Source organism: Callithrix jacchus, chromosome 13 (genome assembly GCF_049354715.1).
Source record: "Callithrix jacchus isolate 240 chromosome 13, calJac240_pri, whole genome shotgun sequence".
Lineage (NCBI taxonomy): Eukaryota > Metazoa > Chordata > Mammalia > Primates > Cebidae > Callithrix > Callithrix jacchus.
This window is the reverse complement of record NC_133514.1, coordinates 88,671,902-88,688,179: the sequence shown is the minus strand read 5'-3', so window position 1 is coordinate 88,688,179 and position 16,278 is coordinate 88,671,902. Positions and strand designations below refer to the sequence as shown.

The 16,278-nt window shown below is 45.8% G+C and overlaps 1 protein-coding gene and 1 long non-coding RNA gene across 2 annotated transcripts in view; one reads left to right on the top strand and one right to left on the bottom strand.

The window, feature by feature from the left end:
• The window catches only part of LOC128929474 (uncharacterized), a 69,170-nt gene that overhangs the window by 47,503 nt on the left and 5,389 nt on the right, over positions 1 to 16,278 (top strand). The window contains exon 2 of the long non-coding RNA XR_008476054.2: positions 15,807 to 15,916. This is a non-coding gene — a long non-coding RNA (uncharacterized LOC128929474). The remainder of the gene's footprint in view (positions 1 to 15,806; positions 15,917 to 16,278) is intronic.
• The window catches only part of SLC14A2 (solute carrier family 14 member 2), a 466,908-nt gene continuing 457,372 nt past the window's right edge, over positions 6,743 to 16,278 (bottom strand). Inside the window, exons 19-21 of the mRNA XM_035270925.3 lie at positions 16,027 to 16,161; positions 10,794 to 10,843; positions 6,743 to 7,766 (exon numbers count right to left, since the gene is read on the bottom strand). Coding sequence (XP_035126816.2) covers positions 7,566 to 7,766; positions 10,794 to 10,843; positions 16,027 to 16,161 — 386 coding nt within the window. The 3' untranslated portion in view covers positions 6,743 to 7,565. The remainder of the gene's footprint in view (positions 7,767 to 10,793; positions 10,844 to 16,026; positions 16,162 to 16,278) is intronic.

The following is a 16,278-nucleotide window of genomic DNA, read 5'->3' as shown; positions in this document are numbered from 1 at the left end:
TTTTGGATATGTATTTATTAAGGTCCATGACTGACGAGTTCTGGAAATTCTACCTTAGAGTAAGAGGAAATGTAAATTAAACGTATTTTTTTTTTTTTTGGATTCTGAAAAAAAAATCCCATATGCAAAAAGAATAGTCTTTTCAATAAATAGCACTGGGACAACTGAATATTCACTTGCAAAAGACTGAGGACTCCGCTACTGTATACAAAAATTAACTCAAAGTGGATCAAAGACCTAAGTATAAGCACTAAAGCTATGAAACTTTCAGAAGAGTTTCATCTCCTCCCTAGCCTGAGCCCTTAACACTCAGACAGTTTCCCTCTCTCCATGGAAGCCATTCAGCACCTTTTATTCTCCTCAGATAACAGTCTCAGAACCAGGAGTTCAAATAGCACCTGAATCAAGCAGCAAGGATATCCTGTGCTCAGTGGTGTGTTTGGTCTCCAAAGTATGTTGTGTTTAAGTAATTATAAGATGAGGTCTTTGACCTCAGAGTTTCCCACCTTGCTGAGCAAATAAGACCCTCCACCCAGATGACAAGTGATACCAGATAATGTAAAATTAAATGTTGAATTATGTGGTCAATATTAAATTTTATGTGAAAACTATAGTTTTCTTAAAGAATACAGAAGCTACTAGGACATTCATGACGGAGGTAAATTGAAGTTTTTGGGGTGTGAGAGGCACAAACCATTTATATGTCCCTCAAGTTATCCCAAATCATATTTCCATTCTTTCCCACGAGTGTGAACAGTAACAGTGGTTCCCATGAGCTCTCTGGGCCCTTGGGGCCACTGCTGTGATGGTGATGAGGGAGGGTGGGCATGGGCCACAGAGGCATGGACCCAGCCGCAGGTCTGCTGCTGCTTTTGGCAGACAGTAGCCACCTGCCTTGACCCCACCCCCTGCAACCCCAGTCCCCATCAGGGACTTTCTAGGACAAGGCCTTAGAATTACTGAATTTGCAAACTGCACACTGACCCATGGCCACACATGCAATTATGTCCTGGGCTTCTATGTGAATTTGACTCACATCCCTGTGCTGAGGCCCCGCTCTCTGCCCACCTCCTTCAGTTCTTCAGACAGCCAGGAGCATCAGCCTTCTGAAGTGACTTGTGATGCACGTAAAAATGCAGATACCCTGTCACCTACTGAATTTCAATATCTTGGGGTTCAGGGGAGGTGCTAGAATCTGCATTTTTATTAAACATTACTTTGTTTAATATATACCTTCTGGAATTAATTCCAGGCTTACAGGGATGTTGAATTAGGGGTCCATCTGTCAGTAAATGTGTATCCAGCATTTATCATATGCCAGGCCTGGATATGGGGGCCGTAATGATACATAATCTGGCCCCTTAGAGGTTATAACATGGTGGGGAAGATGGGTTACTGAACGAGCTGTGGTGTGATGTGTTGGGCAGGAAGCCAGGTCATGGTGGTGCTCCCCGCTCACACACGCTCCTGATTGGGTAAAATCCGGCTAAACGTCGATTCAAGGAACACCCAGGGGAGTGTGTAGGGATCAGGAAAAGGCTGGCTGCTGTTTCTGCCTTTCTCCAGCAGGACGTTTCATGATCTGATTATGAGTAGGGTCTATCTGGGTCTTTCATTTGCTCCAGGTGGAAAATCCATAAATATTTTGGTTGCTGGGTATCTTCCCAGTTTGTTCCAGTCCCTGAGCCATGGAGCCTGGGTGTGCTGGGTCTTCAGAGTGGAGGGTGCCACCTCTCTCTGCATTTCCTTTGCTCCCTGGGGTGCTTGTCAAGTGAGTATCACACAAGTGAGGCTCTGTGTACATCAGCTGTCATGGGTGAGGAAGGAGTTTGAAAGCAGAGAACTAGCCCAGGGGGACAGTGAATGCAGCCATGGGAGAGCAAGCTCTAGTTGCCACCAAGAGCTCTGTGCAGGACCAGCTAAGTAATTCATGGGACCCAGTACAAAATGCAAATATGGGTCCACTTGTTCGAAAGCTATTAAGATTTGAAAGACTCTGATGGGAGGACAGATGACAACAGAGAAGGCAATGCCTCTGTTTTGCTGGATGTGACTTAGAGGACCTGCTTTAGTATAACAGTGTCATTCACTCACTCATTCACTCCACTGGGGAGAGAGACCCCAGATAGGGAAATGTACAAAACTCATCCCTGTTCACAAGGAGCTTACAGTCTGTTCATGTTGAGAACCTGGGGCTAAGGCCAAGGAGCCAGGGTGGGGCCTGGGAGAACAGGAATTCAGCCCCTGAAGGTGGCTTGTGGCCCAGGAATGGTGGTAGGTGTTCCAGCCACAGCCCAGTGTCCCTGTCCTGCCCTCTAGATTGTTACTTTAATCTTGTGTCCTGAGCTCTCCATCTTGCTGTATGCTAGGGTTGTTAGAAACTAGCTGGGCATCAATGTCTCTTTGGAAGCTTAAAAACAAGAACTAGGCCAGGCGTGGTGGCTCACGCCTGTAATCCCAGCACTTTGGGAGGCCGAGGCAGGTGGATCACGAGGTCAAGAGATCGAGACCATCCTGGACAACATGGTGAAACCCCGTCTCTACTAAATATACAAAAATTAGCCGGGTGTTTGGCACATGTCTGTAGTCCCAGCTACTCGGGAGGCTAAGGTGGAAGAATCGCTTGAACCCGGGAGGCAGAGGTTGCAGTGAGCCAAGATTGTACCACTATGCTCCAGCCTGGCAACAAAGCAAGACTCCGTCTCAAAAAAAAAAAAAAAAACAAACCCACCAAGAACTACACACAGATGAGCAGAAGAGGATTTACAGGTCTCTAGAGGGCCCAAGAGCACAGCTTACATTTGTCCAGATCCAGCGGTTAAGAACCGCATGGTTACAGGCCTCCTCTGACCCCAGGGACAGAGACAATCTCTGCTTGACAAAATCATGCTGCCCGGGGTTCCTTCCACTTGAGAGCTCTCTAGAGAATCTTCTCCCTGCAGCCCTGCACAGCACCAAGCGCCTCTCCTACCTTCTACCGAGGGGGCTCCCTGGAGAGCTTTGGAAACCACCCAGGCCTGTGTTGCCCCTAAAATTCTGATAGAGCTGGTCTGGGCTGTTGCCTGGACACCAGGGTTTGTAATGCTTTGCCGCCCGACTGGCACATTTCCCCACCCTGTGACACACCTTGCAACTACTGCTTAGGCCGTGCTGTAAGTGACAGATGGATCCTAGTGACCCAGACTGACCCCTCAAGAAGCAAGCATGGAGGGAAGGAGTGAGAGCCACCCCATTCCTCTCCCATCTCCAACCCTGGCCCCACCAGGCAGTTCGCAGAGGGGTGGAGCCTCACCCCACCACCAAAACTGTTGTTATTTTTGCCCTCTTCCTGTTACAGTATCAGCGGGCTGCTGTACAGCACCAGCACCTGTGCTCTGCATGGCCCCATGTTCTGCTCTTCTTTACCTTCTTAACCCCTGATGGCAGATGTCTGCCTGCGCAGGGTTCCCTGCATGCCTGTCTCAATGGAGCTGCTTTTCTATGCCCACCACCCGCTGCTGGCTTGCCCTCTTACAACAGCTGCTGCCATCACCATTTCCCCCAACTTCCACCTACTGCCCCATTCCAGGGCAACCCTTACTCCATCCTACCTGCTCATAGGGCACACCTGCTGCATCTCACCTGGGGCCACGCCTCTGATCTCTAGCCAACTCTGCCAGTATGGTCAGAGGGGCTCTGGACAACCCCCTGCTCCACTTTTCTAAGGCCAAGTCGCTCACTCAGCAGGCTTCTAGGGCCAAAGTGAAACCTTGCTTTTGCGCTCAGCCTACTGAGCCGGATGTTTCTGGTTAGTGGTTTTATTTATCTAGTCCTCTTTGGGGTACAGGGCTGGCCCCCAACAGTGAGAAAGAGAGAAACTTCTCTTTGGAGGATTCTCTGTACTGTCTGTGCTCCTCCTGCCTCAGTGCCCAGTGCTTCTTACTACATCCCATACCAGGTTCAGATAAGGGGTAGCCCTTATCTGAACCCGTTTGGGGACTCAGGATGGGGACTGGGGGTTAACGGAGGGCTGAGTAGTGACTCAAATTGGAAACAGTTGGGGTCCAAGAAATAGGCAGCACAGTTGTTTTCCTGCCGCAGTTGCCTGTTAGAATCACCCCAGGAGCTTTAAAAAAATTACCTGTGCCCAGGCCCATTGCTGGCCTAATTGGCCTGATGTAGGGCCTGGCCATCAGAATCAGTGGATCCTAATCTAGCCAAGAGTAAGAACCTGTGCAATGAGCTCTGGCCCTGGATCAGGTGCACTGAGAGTTTGTTAGAAGCTCAGATTTTTGGTGCTGCCGAGATCTAGTGAATCTAAATCTCTGAGGTTGAGGCCCAGGGATGTGTGTTTCAATAAGCCTTGCAGATGATTCTCAGATGCACAACCAGTGCATTACAATATGCAATGAAAGGGAAATAAATGAGTGGAGGCAGCATCCTATTTCTATCTCCCGGCTCTCAAAGTATGGGCCCCCAGACCACAGAATCAATATCTGCAGAGAACTTGTTAGAAAAGGAAATTCTCAGGCTTTGCCTCAGGTCTGCTGACTGACACCCTTGGAATAGGGCCCACTAATCTGTGTTAAATAAGGCTTCCAGGTGATTCTGATACATGCTCAAGTTTGAGAAATCCACATCTATCTACCTGCGCCTCACCTGAGACCGTTACATAGTTTGAGGGTCTGAATCATAAAGGCTCTGTAACGAAAGGATGATGGCAGAAGACCATTTGCAAAAGAGGCTTGAAGTTATTTCTCATAAAATGATGGAATGCTGAGGGCTCCATGCCGTGCACCACTCTGAAAAGTTCTTCCTCTGAACCCTACACAGGTGTTTTGGGAGAAGGCTACAGGCAGTAAGTGTTGGAGGCAAGTCAGTTGGCCTACTTGAGGGCCTGCGTGTCTAAGTACATTGTTGTGTGCATGAAACAGTTTTCCAATTCCAGCCAATAGGGAGAGTCTATTCTCTCTACAGAGTCTATTCTGTAGAGAAAATAGAAAAGTAGCTCCATTGAGACAGAGGGGTAGGAGGGTGTTTCAGTCAATTACTCAGTCACTATTTCTCAGGGCCATTATGTGCCATCAATGGGCTACTTCAGTGAAGGAAAAAAACTGTACATGTATGCGTGTGCATATGTGTACATACATGTAGCACACACACTGCCCCAACCAGTTAAAAAATTTTTCTGACAGTTGAGTTAATCATGTGTTTTAGTCTCTGGCATATCTTCATGGTCCCATACAAGGCCCCCCTCTGAGATATAAGGTGTGTATGTCCTTTTATTTTTATACCCCACTCCCTTTTCCCTCTCACATTCCTGTGTACCTTTGTGTGTGTGCTTGTAAAACATGTGTTGGTGTTTTATGTGCAGGCCCAGATTTGTAGAGTTTGCTGATTTCTGTGATGTAAAGACTCCCACCATGGCCGGTTTCAGGCTATCAATGTGATGTCACTGAATGGCATGGGGAGGAATGTGCCCACTTGCACAGTGGGCTCTCAGGAGCCGGTGGCGCCAGCTTAGCTCTCCACTGTTGGTGCTTAATTGAAGTGCCGGGCTAGACTGGCTACTTTGGTATGCTATAGACCTTGTATGTTTTCACAGGTCAAATTCTTCTACCCCATCTATTTCTACTTTGCTTGGGCCAACTCAGCTTGCTTTATAGGCCAGGATATTGAAATGCTTTGAACAGCTGAAGGGTTTTATTAGTGGTCAGTAACCAGAACAGCATGCACGGGAAGGGTTTCCTGCTCTTAATAAAACCAGGTTATAACACTTTGGTGGGAAATACATGAAAACTGGTACTTAATAGTTATCATCACTTGGAAGTTCTGGGGCAACTGAGTGAGCTGTGAGCATAAACAGCCTTCTGGTGAAATTCCTGGATGCTTAATCCTCAGAGAGCACTAATTCCATGGTCATTAAAATACAGCCTGAGACCTTCTTGGCCTTGAGGTGTGATTGCAAACTCAGAGGTAGCCTCTGGAGTGTGACTCGTTTGCTTTTTCTATGTGGAAGATTTGTTTCCATCCTTAACTGCTGCATTTTCCTGGAGAAGTCATATAGGCTAGATATAATTTGGAAGAGAAATATGTGGCCCGGTGCTCTTGGGCTGCTAAAAGATGGCCAAAATCTTGGGGGCAGATTGAGAAAAGGTAAACATAGAAATTAACTTTTTCTAAATGATGAATTTGCTACAATGTCATTCTTTCCTTAAAGCTATGGTTATAGAGGGTCTGTCCCCCCTCTTCTCCCCCATTCCCTCTTGTGTCCTTATCCCCATGACACTAAACTGGGAGTGCGTGTGTGCTGGGGTGTGGTGGGAGGCCCTGCTGTGGCAAAGGGGTTCATTCCCCTCTGGAGAAGGGGTGGGAAGGCCAGGCCACATGGAGTTCCACAAAGAAGGTTTGTGGCTTAGGAGCTTGAAGCTATAACCAGAGTGACTAAGGAAGAGTGACTGGCCACTCCAGACTGGCTTGATTTGTAGTTTGGGGGCACAAAGCTAAAAGACTGTACCCTAAAAAGTGAGGTGGGTTATGAACAATCTGTGCTTCAACTCAAACAGAAAACCATGTCCAAGGTCATTTCTGTATAATTCCCTCCGTAAGCAAATCAGACCCTGTTATGATTTTTAGCCCACCCTTGTCTCTTTTCAGGCACATGCTTGACCATGGAAAACCCCTCAAGTGAGCAATGTATGAACCTCTAGGTGAGCCCATTTTAAGAAAACCCTGATGCTGTCTTGCAAATTTAAGTCGTTTAATGAGAGTATGATGATAAATATTACAAAGGGGAATACATTTGTTTATAATATGATTTGAGTGTTGATAAAGATCAGTTTTCATCTGACACTTCCAGAAATAATTCTATAATGTAAAGGAAAGCACATTGGCATTTTCAGTGAATTTAGGTTCCTAACCCCAAGTCTGGAGAGAGCCTTTAAATGACCCAAGAATAAACCTTTGTTAACATTGTCCTGCCTCTTCTTGGGCAACCCTTCTGTCCTTTACTTAAAATAATTACTTGTTGTCACGCTGACTTCATCAGATTGTAGGAGAGAATAATCAACATTTCTGTGGAAAGGACTTTCAAATCCCTCCCTGTCATGAAACGGATTAAGAAAGCAAGGGTGAGAGTGGGGAAGGACTTACTCAACATGGTAGGGTTCATTAGCAGCAGAGCTGGGCAGAATCAGCCCTCTGGCCTTCCAGGCTAAGGCACAGTTCTTGGTACTGTGCTTTGCTATATTAAATGACTGAGTTGGGTGACCATGTCACTGGCCTCTATCCCTTTCTTGGTGACTTCTCTTTAAGGACGAGGCTTGTTTTGTAGAAGATGGCAAGTTCCCCACAAAGCGAGCTCTTACAGACAAACTATGGGCATAAAGACTGAACTAAGCTTATCTTTCATGAGCGTTGTGCATGTTAGAACAGGGAGGTTCTGGAATAGTGACTACATACATGTTTCTTTGTGCTTGGAGAGAGAGTCATAGAACAGACCAAAAGGATAAGTGGCCCCTTATCCTGGTGACATGGACTGCTGGCTGGAGGCTGAATTTACAGTGATGTGTTTTAGAGAGGGAAACCTAGGAGATGTCATAGGCCTGGTACTTTGTTATGGTTGATGCCCTTCTGTTTCTCTCCTGGGACAGATAGTAGATGCGGTTGGCCTCTGGGTAGGTGACTTTGCTGAGTGGAATCTTGTAGATGGCAGGGTTGTTGGTTGTCAGGAGCAGGAACATGAGAGCTGAGAGACAGAAGGGCCAAGTGCAGGGTGGCAATCCAAACTGGGGGGAAAGAACACAGATAAGTCTTGGTCACATTAGGTGCTTGTGCTGGTTTAATCAGGCTTTATCAATCACCTACAGCCCTGGTGACAAGAGGGACTGCTTTGTGGGCATTGATAAAGATATTTCATTGGTGACCAAATAAAATCATGCCAGTGCTTTTCATCTTTATTGTAACAGGTGAATACACAGTCTTCAAAATGCAGCCACTGGAACCCTAATAGGGGCTAATATGCTCTTATGTAGAAGTCATCAAAGCATCATATGCCTTTTGTAGAGGCTGTGTTTTGTCAGAAGCCATGTTTCTGGCCAGGTTAGACTTCTAACTCTAGGAACTATGGCTATCCTGTGTCTTCTCTCATCAGCCCCTGTTGGAGAAGTATCTTTGGCAACCATTTGGTAGCTCACGACTTTTTTTTGTTTGATCATAGCTGATTGGACTAGAGAGAGGCACCTGACAGAAACACCACTTCCCATAGGCAGGTGAACGTGCCCTTGGCCAGCAGGATCCCTCTCTTGAGAAGTTGAACGAAGAGGCATAAATATTGTTCTACATGGTTCTGGAACTGAAAAAACTGGAGAACAAACCAGTGACGGTGGCCAATGGGGGATGTGTGCAGTAGAAGAGACACAGGGAAAGTGAGCAGAGAGATGGAGAGAGGCAAAGGTGTGGCATCATCATCCCAGGGAGCTGGGAACAACGCAGCTGCCACTCTTCTCAAGGGCTCTCCCATCCCTAGCTCTTTTTCTCATGATGTTGACTTGTTTTTATTTCTTGAGATGCTCTAAGACTTTTTAGTACTCTTCACCACTCTTTATTTGAGATAGCTTGAATGGATAATTTGCTAACAACAAGCCTGCAACTTGAGTTATGAGGTAGATCAGATATACCCCCTCTTGCCAAAATGTCATCTTAACAAACAGTTAAAACCTCAGATACTACTGTGGGAGTAACAATGCCAGTCCTGTGTGTGTCCAGAGATGGCACTGTTGGGTGGGTCTTGGGAAACAACAAAGACAGCCTGCTACCAGTGCTGAGGCTGTCAAAGGCACCCATGAGTGATGAGTTCCATTCAGTAAGTCTTCCGAAGCCCCTTGGAATGGCACAAGGTGTTTGGGAAGCACCCTTGGAGTCCTACATTGGGAAGGATGTTGGTTTGGAGTTCCACAGACTCAGATCATCTTGTTATGGCCATTTAACCCTTCTGAGACTTCGACAGTGAAATAGGAATAATAAGGCCTACTCAGAGAATTGGTGCCTAGTGTATACTAAGTACTCAATGTAGGATCAATACAAATGATCCTAAATATGTGGTTATTATCATCAAGTGGATGACGGCATTGTTGAAGACACGAGGCTGTACATACATGTGCCAGTTAGAAAACGAGAGTACAGCTCCTTTATGCTCTTCTGAGGGCTTGAATGGTCCCATAAATATTGTTCAACATTTTTGATATCCTGTTCCTCAATGACATTATGGAATATTCCTTCACGTGAGTTAATAGCCTGTACGTTTCTGTATGTCAGACAGTGGTCAGCACAATGTCTTAAACATAGTGGGCAAATGGGGCAAACTTGGCTTTGTTTTGAAAACTGTCTAAATTGAGTGGTCTAATCTGTAACTTCTCTGAAAACGGAGGGAAGAGCCAGTCATCACTGTGAACATCTATCATCAGGAATCACAGTTCCCCATTTTGCATTTCTTTCAGTGCGTTGTCAAGGAAGGCACAGATTTAGTGGATGAACGATTGGGTGAATGGATGGGTGTAGGAGGAGATGATAAAGTCTGAAAGGAGCCTCAGAGCCCGTATTCCATGCTTTTCTTCCCTCTCAGGATTTCTGACGCTTTGCTATTCAGGCCCCACTCTAATGTACCCCATTGTAGAGGCTCACTACCTTAGGGAGCCTCAGAGCCTATATTCCATGCTCTTCTTCCCTCTCAGGATTTCTGATTCTTTGCTATTCAGGCCCACTCTAATACACCCCCTTGTAGAGGCTCACTACCTTAGGGCTTCATTCATCCAGTATTTCTTGAGCACCTACTATGTGTTGAAGACTGTAACAGATACTAGAGATAAAGATAATATGATAGGCTCTTTGTTCCAAGGGAGAGCACTGGCTAAGGGTGGAAGAAGACCAATGGGTACTAGCCTCATCACAAAACTGTACGACATCAGGTGTTTAGCTGAGGTGCCCACAAATGCAGTGAGGCCCAGAAGAGAGATTTAGTTCATTGGGGGAGACAGGATAGTACAGGGAAGGCAAATTCTACTGCTTAGAAACATTCCTTCCTATGCTAAGTCCAAACCGTTCATTTCCACTAAAGGTAGAGGGAGAGATTTAGGCATGTGTGAATAGAATGCCCATCCCATCCTTATCTGTAGGATCACCTGGACTTCTCCTAGTTGTCCATGCGAGGTATGCCCTTGTGCTTTTATCCGAGAAGGGGAGGCACCAACTGCAAGTGGGGCCCTGAGCCCTCTGCACTGGGGCTGGGGGCCAGCACGGGCTCCTCCTGACCTCACACATCACCCTACACTGGAGCCCAGATGAGGAAGGGGTTTTCAGACTGTGGCCAGTGAACTTAAGCCACAGCTCTGGCTTCACTCTGGCCTGGCTGGGGCTTGACTCCCCTTCTATCAAGGGGAGTCAAGTTGCCGTGGGACAAAGATACATGCTGGCTCAGAGGCTAGTTGGATGGACACACACAAATTGAATAATAAAGATTTAAACATATTTATAGAAGACGATGGAAGGGAGTTTGATTTATAAGATCATGCTCCTCAGTTGTCCTCTAAGGAGCTCCTGGCCTACTGATGATAAGAATGGATTGGCCCATAGTTGAAATGTAAACTTTTAGGGCCTGGCTCCTTTTGTCTAGTTGGTGCTAAGGTAAATAGTGTGACTTGAAATAAGGGAGATGAATTGGGGAAGGGTTCATAGAGGAGAGGTTTTCAGCAGGTTTGGGAAGCAAGAGGACACCAGAAAAGATGTTGTAGACATCTTCTGAGCCCGTGTTGACTCACCACAGATAACATGTTAGCCAGGGCAGCACTCAGGTAGGCAGCAAACAGTGCTAGAAAAAAACCAAGAAATAGACCAGTACCTATTTATTAGCACCTCAAGATTAGTCTACATGTTCTCTTCCCATCAGTTTTATGCCACAGATGCTATCTCTCAGATTTAAAAAAAATTAATCGTGTTTCCATTGCTTGGCAGCTTTGAAAGTGTTAAATTCCATGCAAATGCCGGTGCAGCAAAGACAGCAGATGAACTTGTTAAAAAGCGCCAGAATTGAGTTGTTATGGTTCTCTTGGGTCCCACCACCTTGCATTCCAGTAAAGGTACATTTAACAGCATAAACCATAAATGAAAATTTTACTATACGGTGAAGGCAAGTGAATCCCAGAACTCCCTCCTGGAATATTTCATCACGAGTTATTAACATAATATGAGTTTCTAGGGAGGAGCAGCATTCTGAAAACTTGAGGAAGATAGACATGCCCAGTGCCTTGCCGTCTAGGCTCTGTGAAAGGCATAACGAGGCTGGCCACTGGGAAAAGCCCAGCGCCGGCAACAGGGGAGAAGCTATTAAAATGTGCTAGTGTAATTGACCTTTGCGTCCAAACCCCTAATTTCACACTGAGAGCATCCCAATTGTCCTTGGGATTATATTAACAAGAGCTAACCTTTATTAGAGTGTTCTTGTGTGCCCAGCTGGTAGCAACACTACCATAGCTTTCGGCATTCCTGCAGTGTAAGCATTATTATTGTCTTCATTTCACACATGAGAGAACTGAGGCTCAGGGAGGTGAAATAATATGACTGGCCCGTATTTCAGTTGAAGTCCCTAATGTTTTGGAGGTGGAGATTCAAAGTGGAAAGTAGGTGAGATTAAAGAATGAATTACGCTGGCTGGTTGTGGTGGCTCATGACTGTCATCCCAGCACTTGAGGAGGCCCAGGTTGGAGGATCACTTGAGCCCAGGAGTTTGAGACCAGTCTGGATAACAAAGCAAGATCCCATCTCTACAAAAACCAAAAACATTAGCTGGTTTGGTGGCATGTGCCTGTAATCTCAGCTACTCGGGAGGCTGAGGCAGGAGGATGGCTTGAGCCCAGAAGTTTGAGGCTGCAGTGAGCTATGAGAATGCTACTGCGCTCTAGCCTGGGTGACAGAGGAAGACTTTGTCTCAACAAACAAATAAATAAAAGAGAATGAGTTAATGAGTTCTATGAAGTGGAGTGTGGGGCTATTGACGGGTTTCGTTGGTCACACCAGGCAGCTTGTTCTCTGAGGGAATAGGAGCTCATGTTATCCTTTGTTTGCTGAATCCTCATTAATTAATATACATCGTTCAACTAGAGATAATAGAGCTCAGCACTTACTGCACACTCCCTATGTGTCAGGATTATTCTCTTCATGTTCACAAATGATCGAATTTGATTCTGACAACAGCTATAGGAGTTGGCCACTGTTATCAGGCATGGAGAGTTTCAAGCAACTTGCCCGGGATTACATGGCTAACAAATGGTAGACTGGCCATCTTTCTCTGGGACTGGGCTCTTAACTAGCCTCTCAGATCTGAGGTTAGAAAGAGGGGATAAACCAAGCACCACCAAGGCCCCCAGAATAGAGGGAAGCCAGATGGTCTGAGCAGGACTCTGGGCTTGCTCTGTGAAGAATGGCAGACTCCAACTCTGTCTGTCTTCCCTGGGATGCAGAGCCAAAGAATTCATTCTCTCTCTTCTCCCACTGATATCGGCTATTTTATCAAATTTGGTGTAGCTACAGCAGGAAAACCCTCTGAAAACCTTGTGTGGGCTCCTGTGTGGCTGTAGGGCTTTCGGAGTAGGGAGAGAGGAGGAAGGATAGAAGGAAGAAGACGAAATGAGACAGGCTGTGGTGGAAGGAAGCTTTGCTTTAATGCCTGGCCACTTGGCCTGTCCTATCCGTCACTGACTGTGTGATGATGGAAAAGGGCCGGACTGTTCTGGGCTTGGATTTTTGTCACAGATAGAAAAAGCACTGGCTTCAGGAAACAGTGTGGTGTCCTGCAAAGAGCACTGCCTTTTACTGTCAGGCAGCCCTGACTTCAAGCAATGTATTTCGCTTCATTTAGCCTCATTTCTCCATCTGTGAAGTGGGGTTATTAATATCCACATACTTTATGGGGTTGGAGGGAAGATTAAATGAGACGACCTCTACCAAATTCACAGCTCTGGCTCTGTGGACACTTCGGATGGGCAATTCTTTATTGCAGGGGACTGTCCTGCGCATATCAGGGTGTTTAGCAGCATCTCTGGCCTTTACCCATTCGATGCCTTTAGCACTTCCCCCAACCTCAGGTACGACACACAAAAATGTCATGAGACATTGCCAAACGTTCCTGGGGAAGGGGAAAATCACCTTGGTTGAGAACCACCAGGGTAATGTCTGACATAAGTTAGGCATTTAAGATTTGTTTGTTGAACATGAATATTCCTTAGTAAGTTGGTAGCCAGGGATATCCTGTAATGTCTCTTCCCAGCTGGCATCCTTGATGTCCTTGTCCTCTGAGACTCTGGACAGAAGTTACAGCTCCAGGCTCTGGATGCAGCTGCTCCCCACCCAACATCCCCCTAGCAAACCAGGCCACCTGCTCTGATCCTATGTGGAGTTCATGGGCCACTGAGAGAGCCTAGAGTGGCAGAGTCTTGACTCTGAATCTTTAAACATTTCAGGACTCCTTGACTTTTCATTTCTATCATTTAGACTTTTTATTTTTAATGGGATAAGGGCCAAACCAATTTAATAATATAAATGACTACTAATTTTAAAGATGTCTGAGCATTTAGAATTTTAGTCATTGGGACATTTTTATGGAAGGAAGTAATTTATGCATAGATCTGGTTTCAGGTCATGTAAAAATGCTGGCCTATTAAGAAGTTAAAGTTAATTTAAATTAAGATATTCACTGTGACATTTATTTCCAGTGGGGCTGTTCTGCCTGATGAAGGAGCTATCAGTCCCTCCTGCTCGCACTGTCCCCTGGTTGCCTATCAATGGGCCCTACATGCAAATAAGCTTGACCATGTGTTCCAGATTTTCTAGATGGCCTCAACTTCCTATTTTCATTAAACCTATTAAAAACAGTTGTTTGTGAGACTGAGCGGGCAGATCACTTGAGCTCAGAACCAGCCTGGGCAACATAGTGCAGCCCTGTCTCTACAGCAATACACACACACACACACACACACACACACACACACACACACACACACACACATTAGCTGGGAATGGTGGTGCATGCCTATAGCATCAGCTACTCAGGAGGCTGAGGTGGGATGATCTCTTGAGCCTGGGAGGTTGAGGCTTCAGTGAGCTGTGATTGTGCCACTGTACTCCAGCCTGGGCAACAGATGAGACCCTGTCTCAAAACAACAACAACAATAAAATGGCCCCCAAACCCCACTTGTATGTGTTATAGACTGCTTTCCCATTTTTGTTCTATAAGTACAGCGCTGGATGCTTCCAGATCTTTCTTTAACTTGTAGAAGGTGTGTTGACTCTACCTCTGCCCCCGGGCAAGTCCTTTTACATCCCTAAGCCTTAGGCACCATAGCTACAAAATAGAGCTGGAGTTTTCAGCTTCTTAAAATGATCTAATGTAGTAATATTTAGAAAAGTATTTTGGTGAAAACCAATAAATGTCAGACATTACTATGGTGTAGTATGTCTAGAGGTTCAAAGATCCACCTAAAGAGGCTTAAAATTCCTTCACTTTAGAGTATTCTTGTGTTTCTTGAGGTTGTTAGGCCCATTGGAACTGTTGGGAGATAATGTGACTCAGTTTCCTTGAAACCAATGAGTGCACCTTGATTCATCAGAGGCTTCTGGAACAGAGAGAGGTGCAATGGTAGGAAAGGGGGTGGGGAGCTTAGAGCATGAGATCGGACTGAGGAAGACCTAGGTTGTCTCAGCCTTGTCTTTTACTACACGGTTGAGCTGCTTCACCTCTTTGACAAGGCTGGGACGTGGGGAGCTGAGTGAAGCACCTGGGTGCAAAATTTCAGGTGACCCTCACTCTCAGGGTGGGGGTGGGGTGGGGTATGTTAGTCACGGTCATCACCTGCTCGGCCCTGAGAGTAAGCACCTCCTTACATTTTGCATCCCAGATGTCTCCCTTGTCTCATCCTAGTCTTGCTCTTTGATGCAACTTTTCTCTTTGCGAAATGTGAATAGTAATACTAACCTTGAAGAATTAGTGATAGAGGTAGAGATGAGGTATTTAAATTGCCTACTTTGTGGTGGGTGTTAGGTGAATGACTACCTTCTATTCGGGCAACATGACAGTCACTATTTTTTTTAAAGTAACTACTGTGTGCTGGCCTTAGGTTGGGGTAGCAAAAAATAATTTTAAGAAAAGCTAATGAAATAGAGCAGCTTTCCCTTCACATCTTGTTTAGAGTTGGTAAAAGAAAATATATTTACAAATTATCTTAAGGAAACAAATATATGGCCATAGCTGATCCAGAACATCTTCCCTAGCAAAGACTATTTGGAAAACTTTTAATATATATTTATTAAAAAAAGATTATATAGATAATGTTCACAGAATCTATAGATATACGGAAATAGAACTTCTGTTTTAAATGTTCTCCTTCTCAAAAGGAGTCTTTTTTTGGTTTCCACTCATATAACATCAAGAAATAATGGATGTTCAAGGATGAGGACATAGAAATCTACCGAATTGTTACTGTTGATCTAATTTCCTGGGACTCTGAACGAATATATAACCAACAGGGATCATTTGAAGGGCCTGCGGTTAATGTTTGCATCCTTAAGGCTGATGGGGGCTACTGTAGATGATGTAAATCCCCCAATTCCACGTGTAAGGAATAACCTGCATAAAAGTTGCTTGGTCAGTTTGCTCCAGCCCCTGCCAGGAGAGCAGCCATCATAGGAGGCAGCCCAGGAACAACCAAACCTTCACTACCTGTCTTCATGTGACTGAGCATTGTGTACTCAGTGAAAATAGTGTTGTTTTTTGTTTTTAGATGGAGTCTCACTCTGGAGTGCAGTGGTGCGATCTCGGCTCACAGCAACTTTCACCATCTCGGTTCAAGTGAATCTCCTGCCTCAGCCTCCTGAACAGCTGGGATTACAGGTGCGTACCACCATGTCCAGCTACTAGAATTTTTGCAGGGTGGTTTTCTTTGTCTGGATAGACATAGGCATCGTCTGAGATAGTCAGGGAACTTTGTGGGCAGGACCTACCACAGGCGACGGCGAGGAGGTGTGTCTGCCAGGTGATGACGTAGAACATGCCTCCTATTGCTATGCACGCGAGACTGCTGTTGAAGCCACACAGGCCGAAGTAGATGGAGTCAAAGGGCGTTGCAATAGTGAGCGCTGTGAGAGAAGGCAGGCATCAGGGTTGAGTCTGGGGTCTTATGGGGCCCATGTGCTGGCCTTGAAACCTACCACAGCCCTCAAGGCCCAGAGCCGGTTATCTTCTTAAGTAGTTAT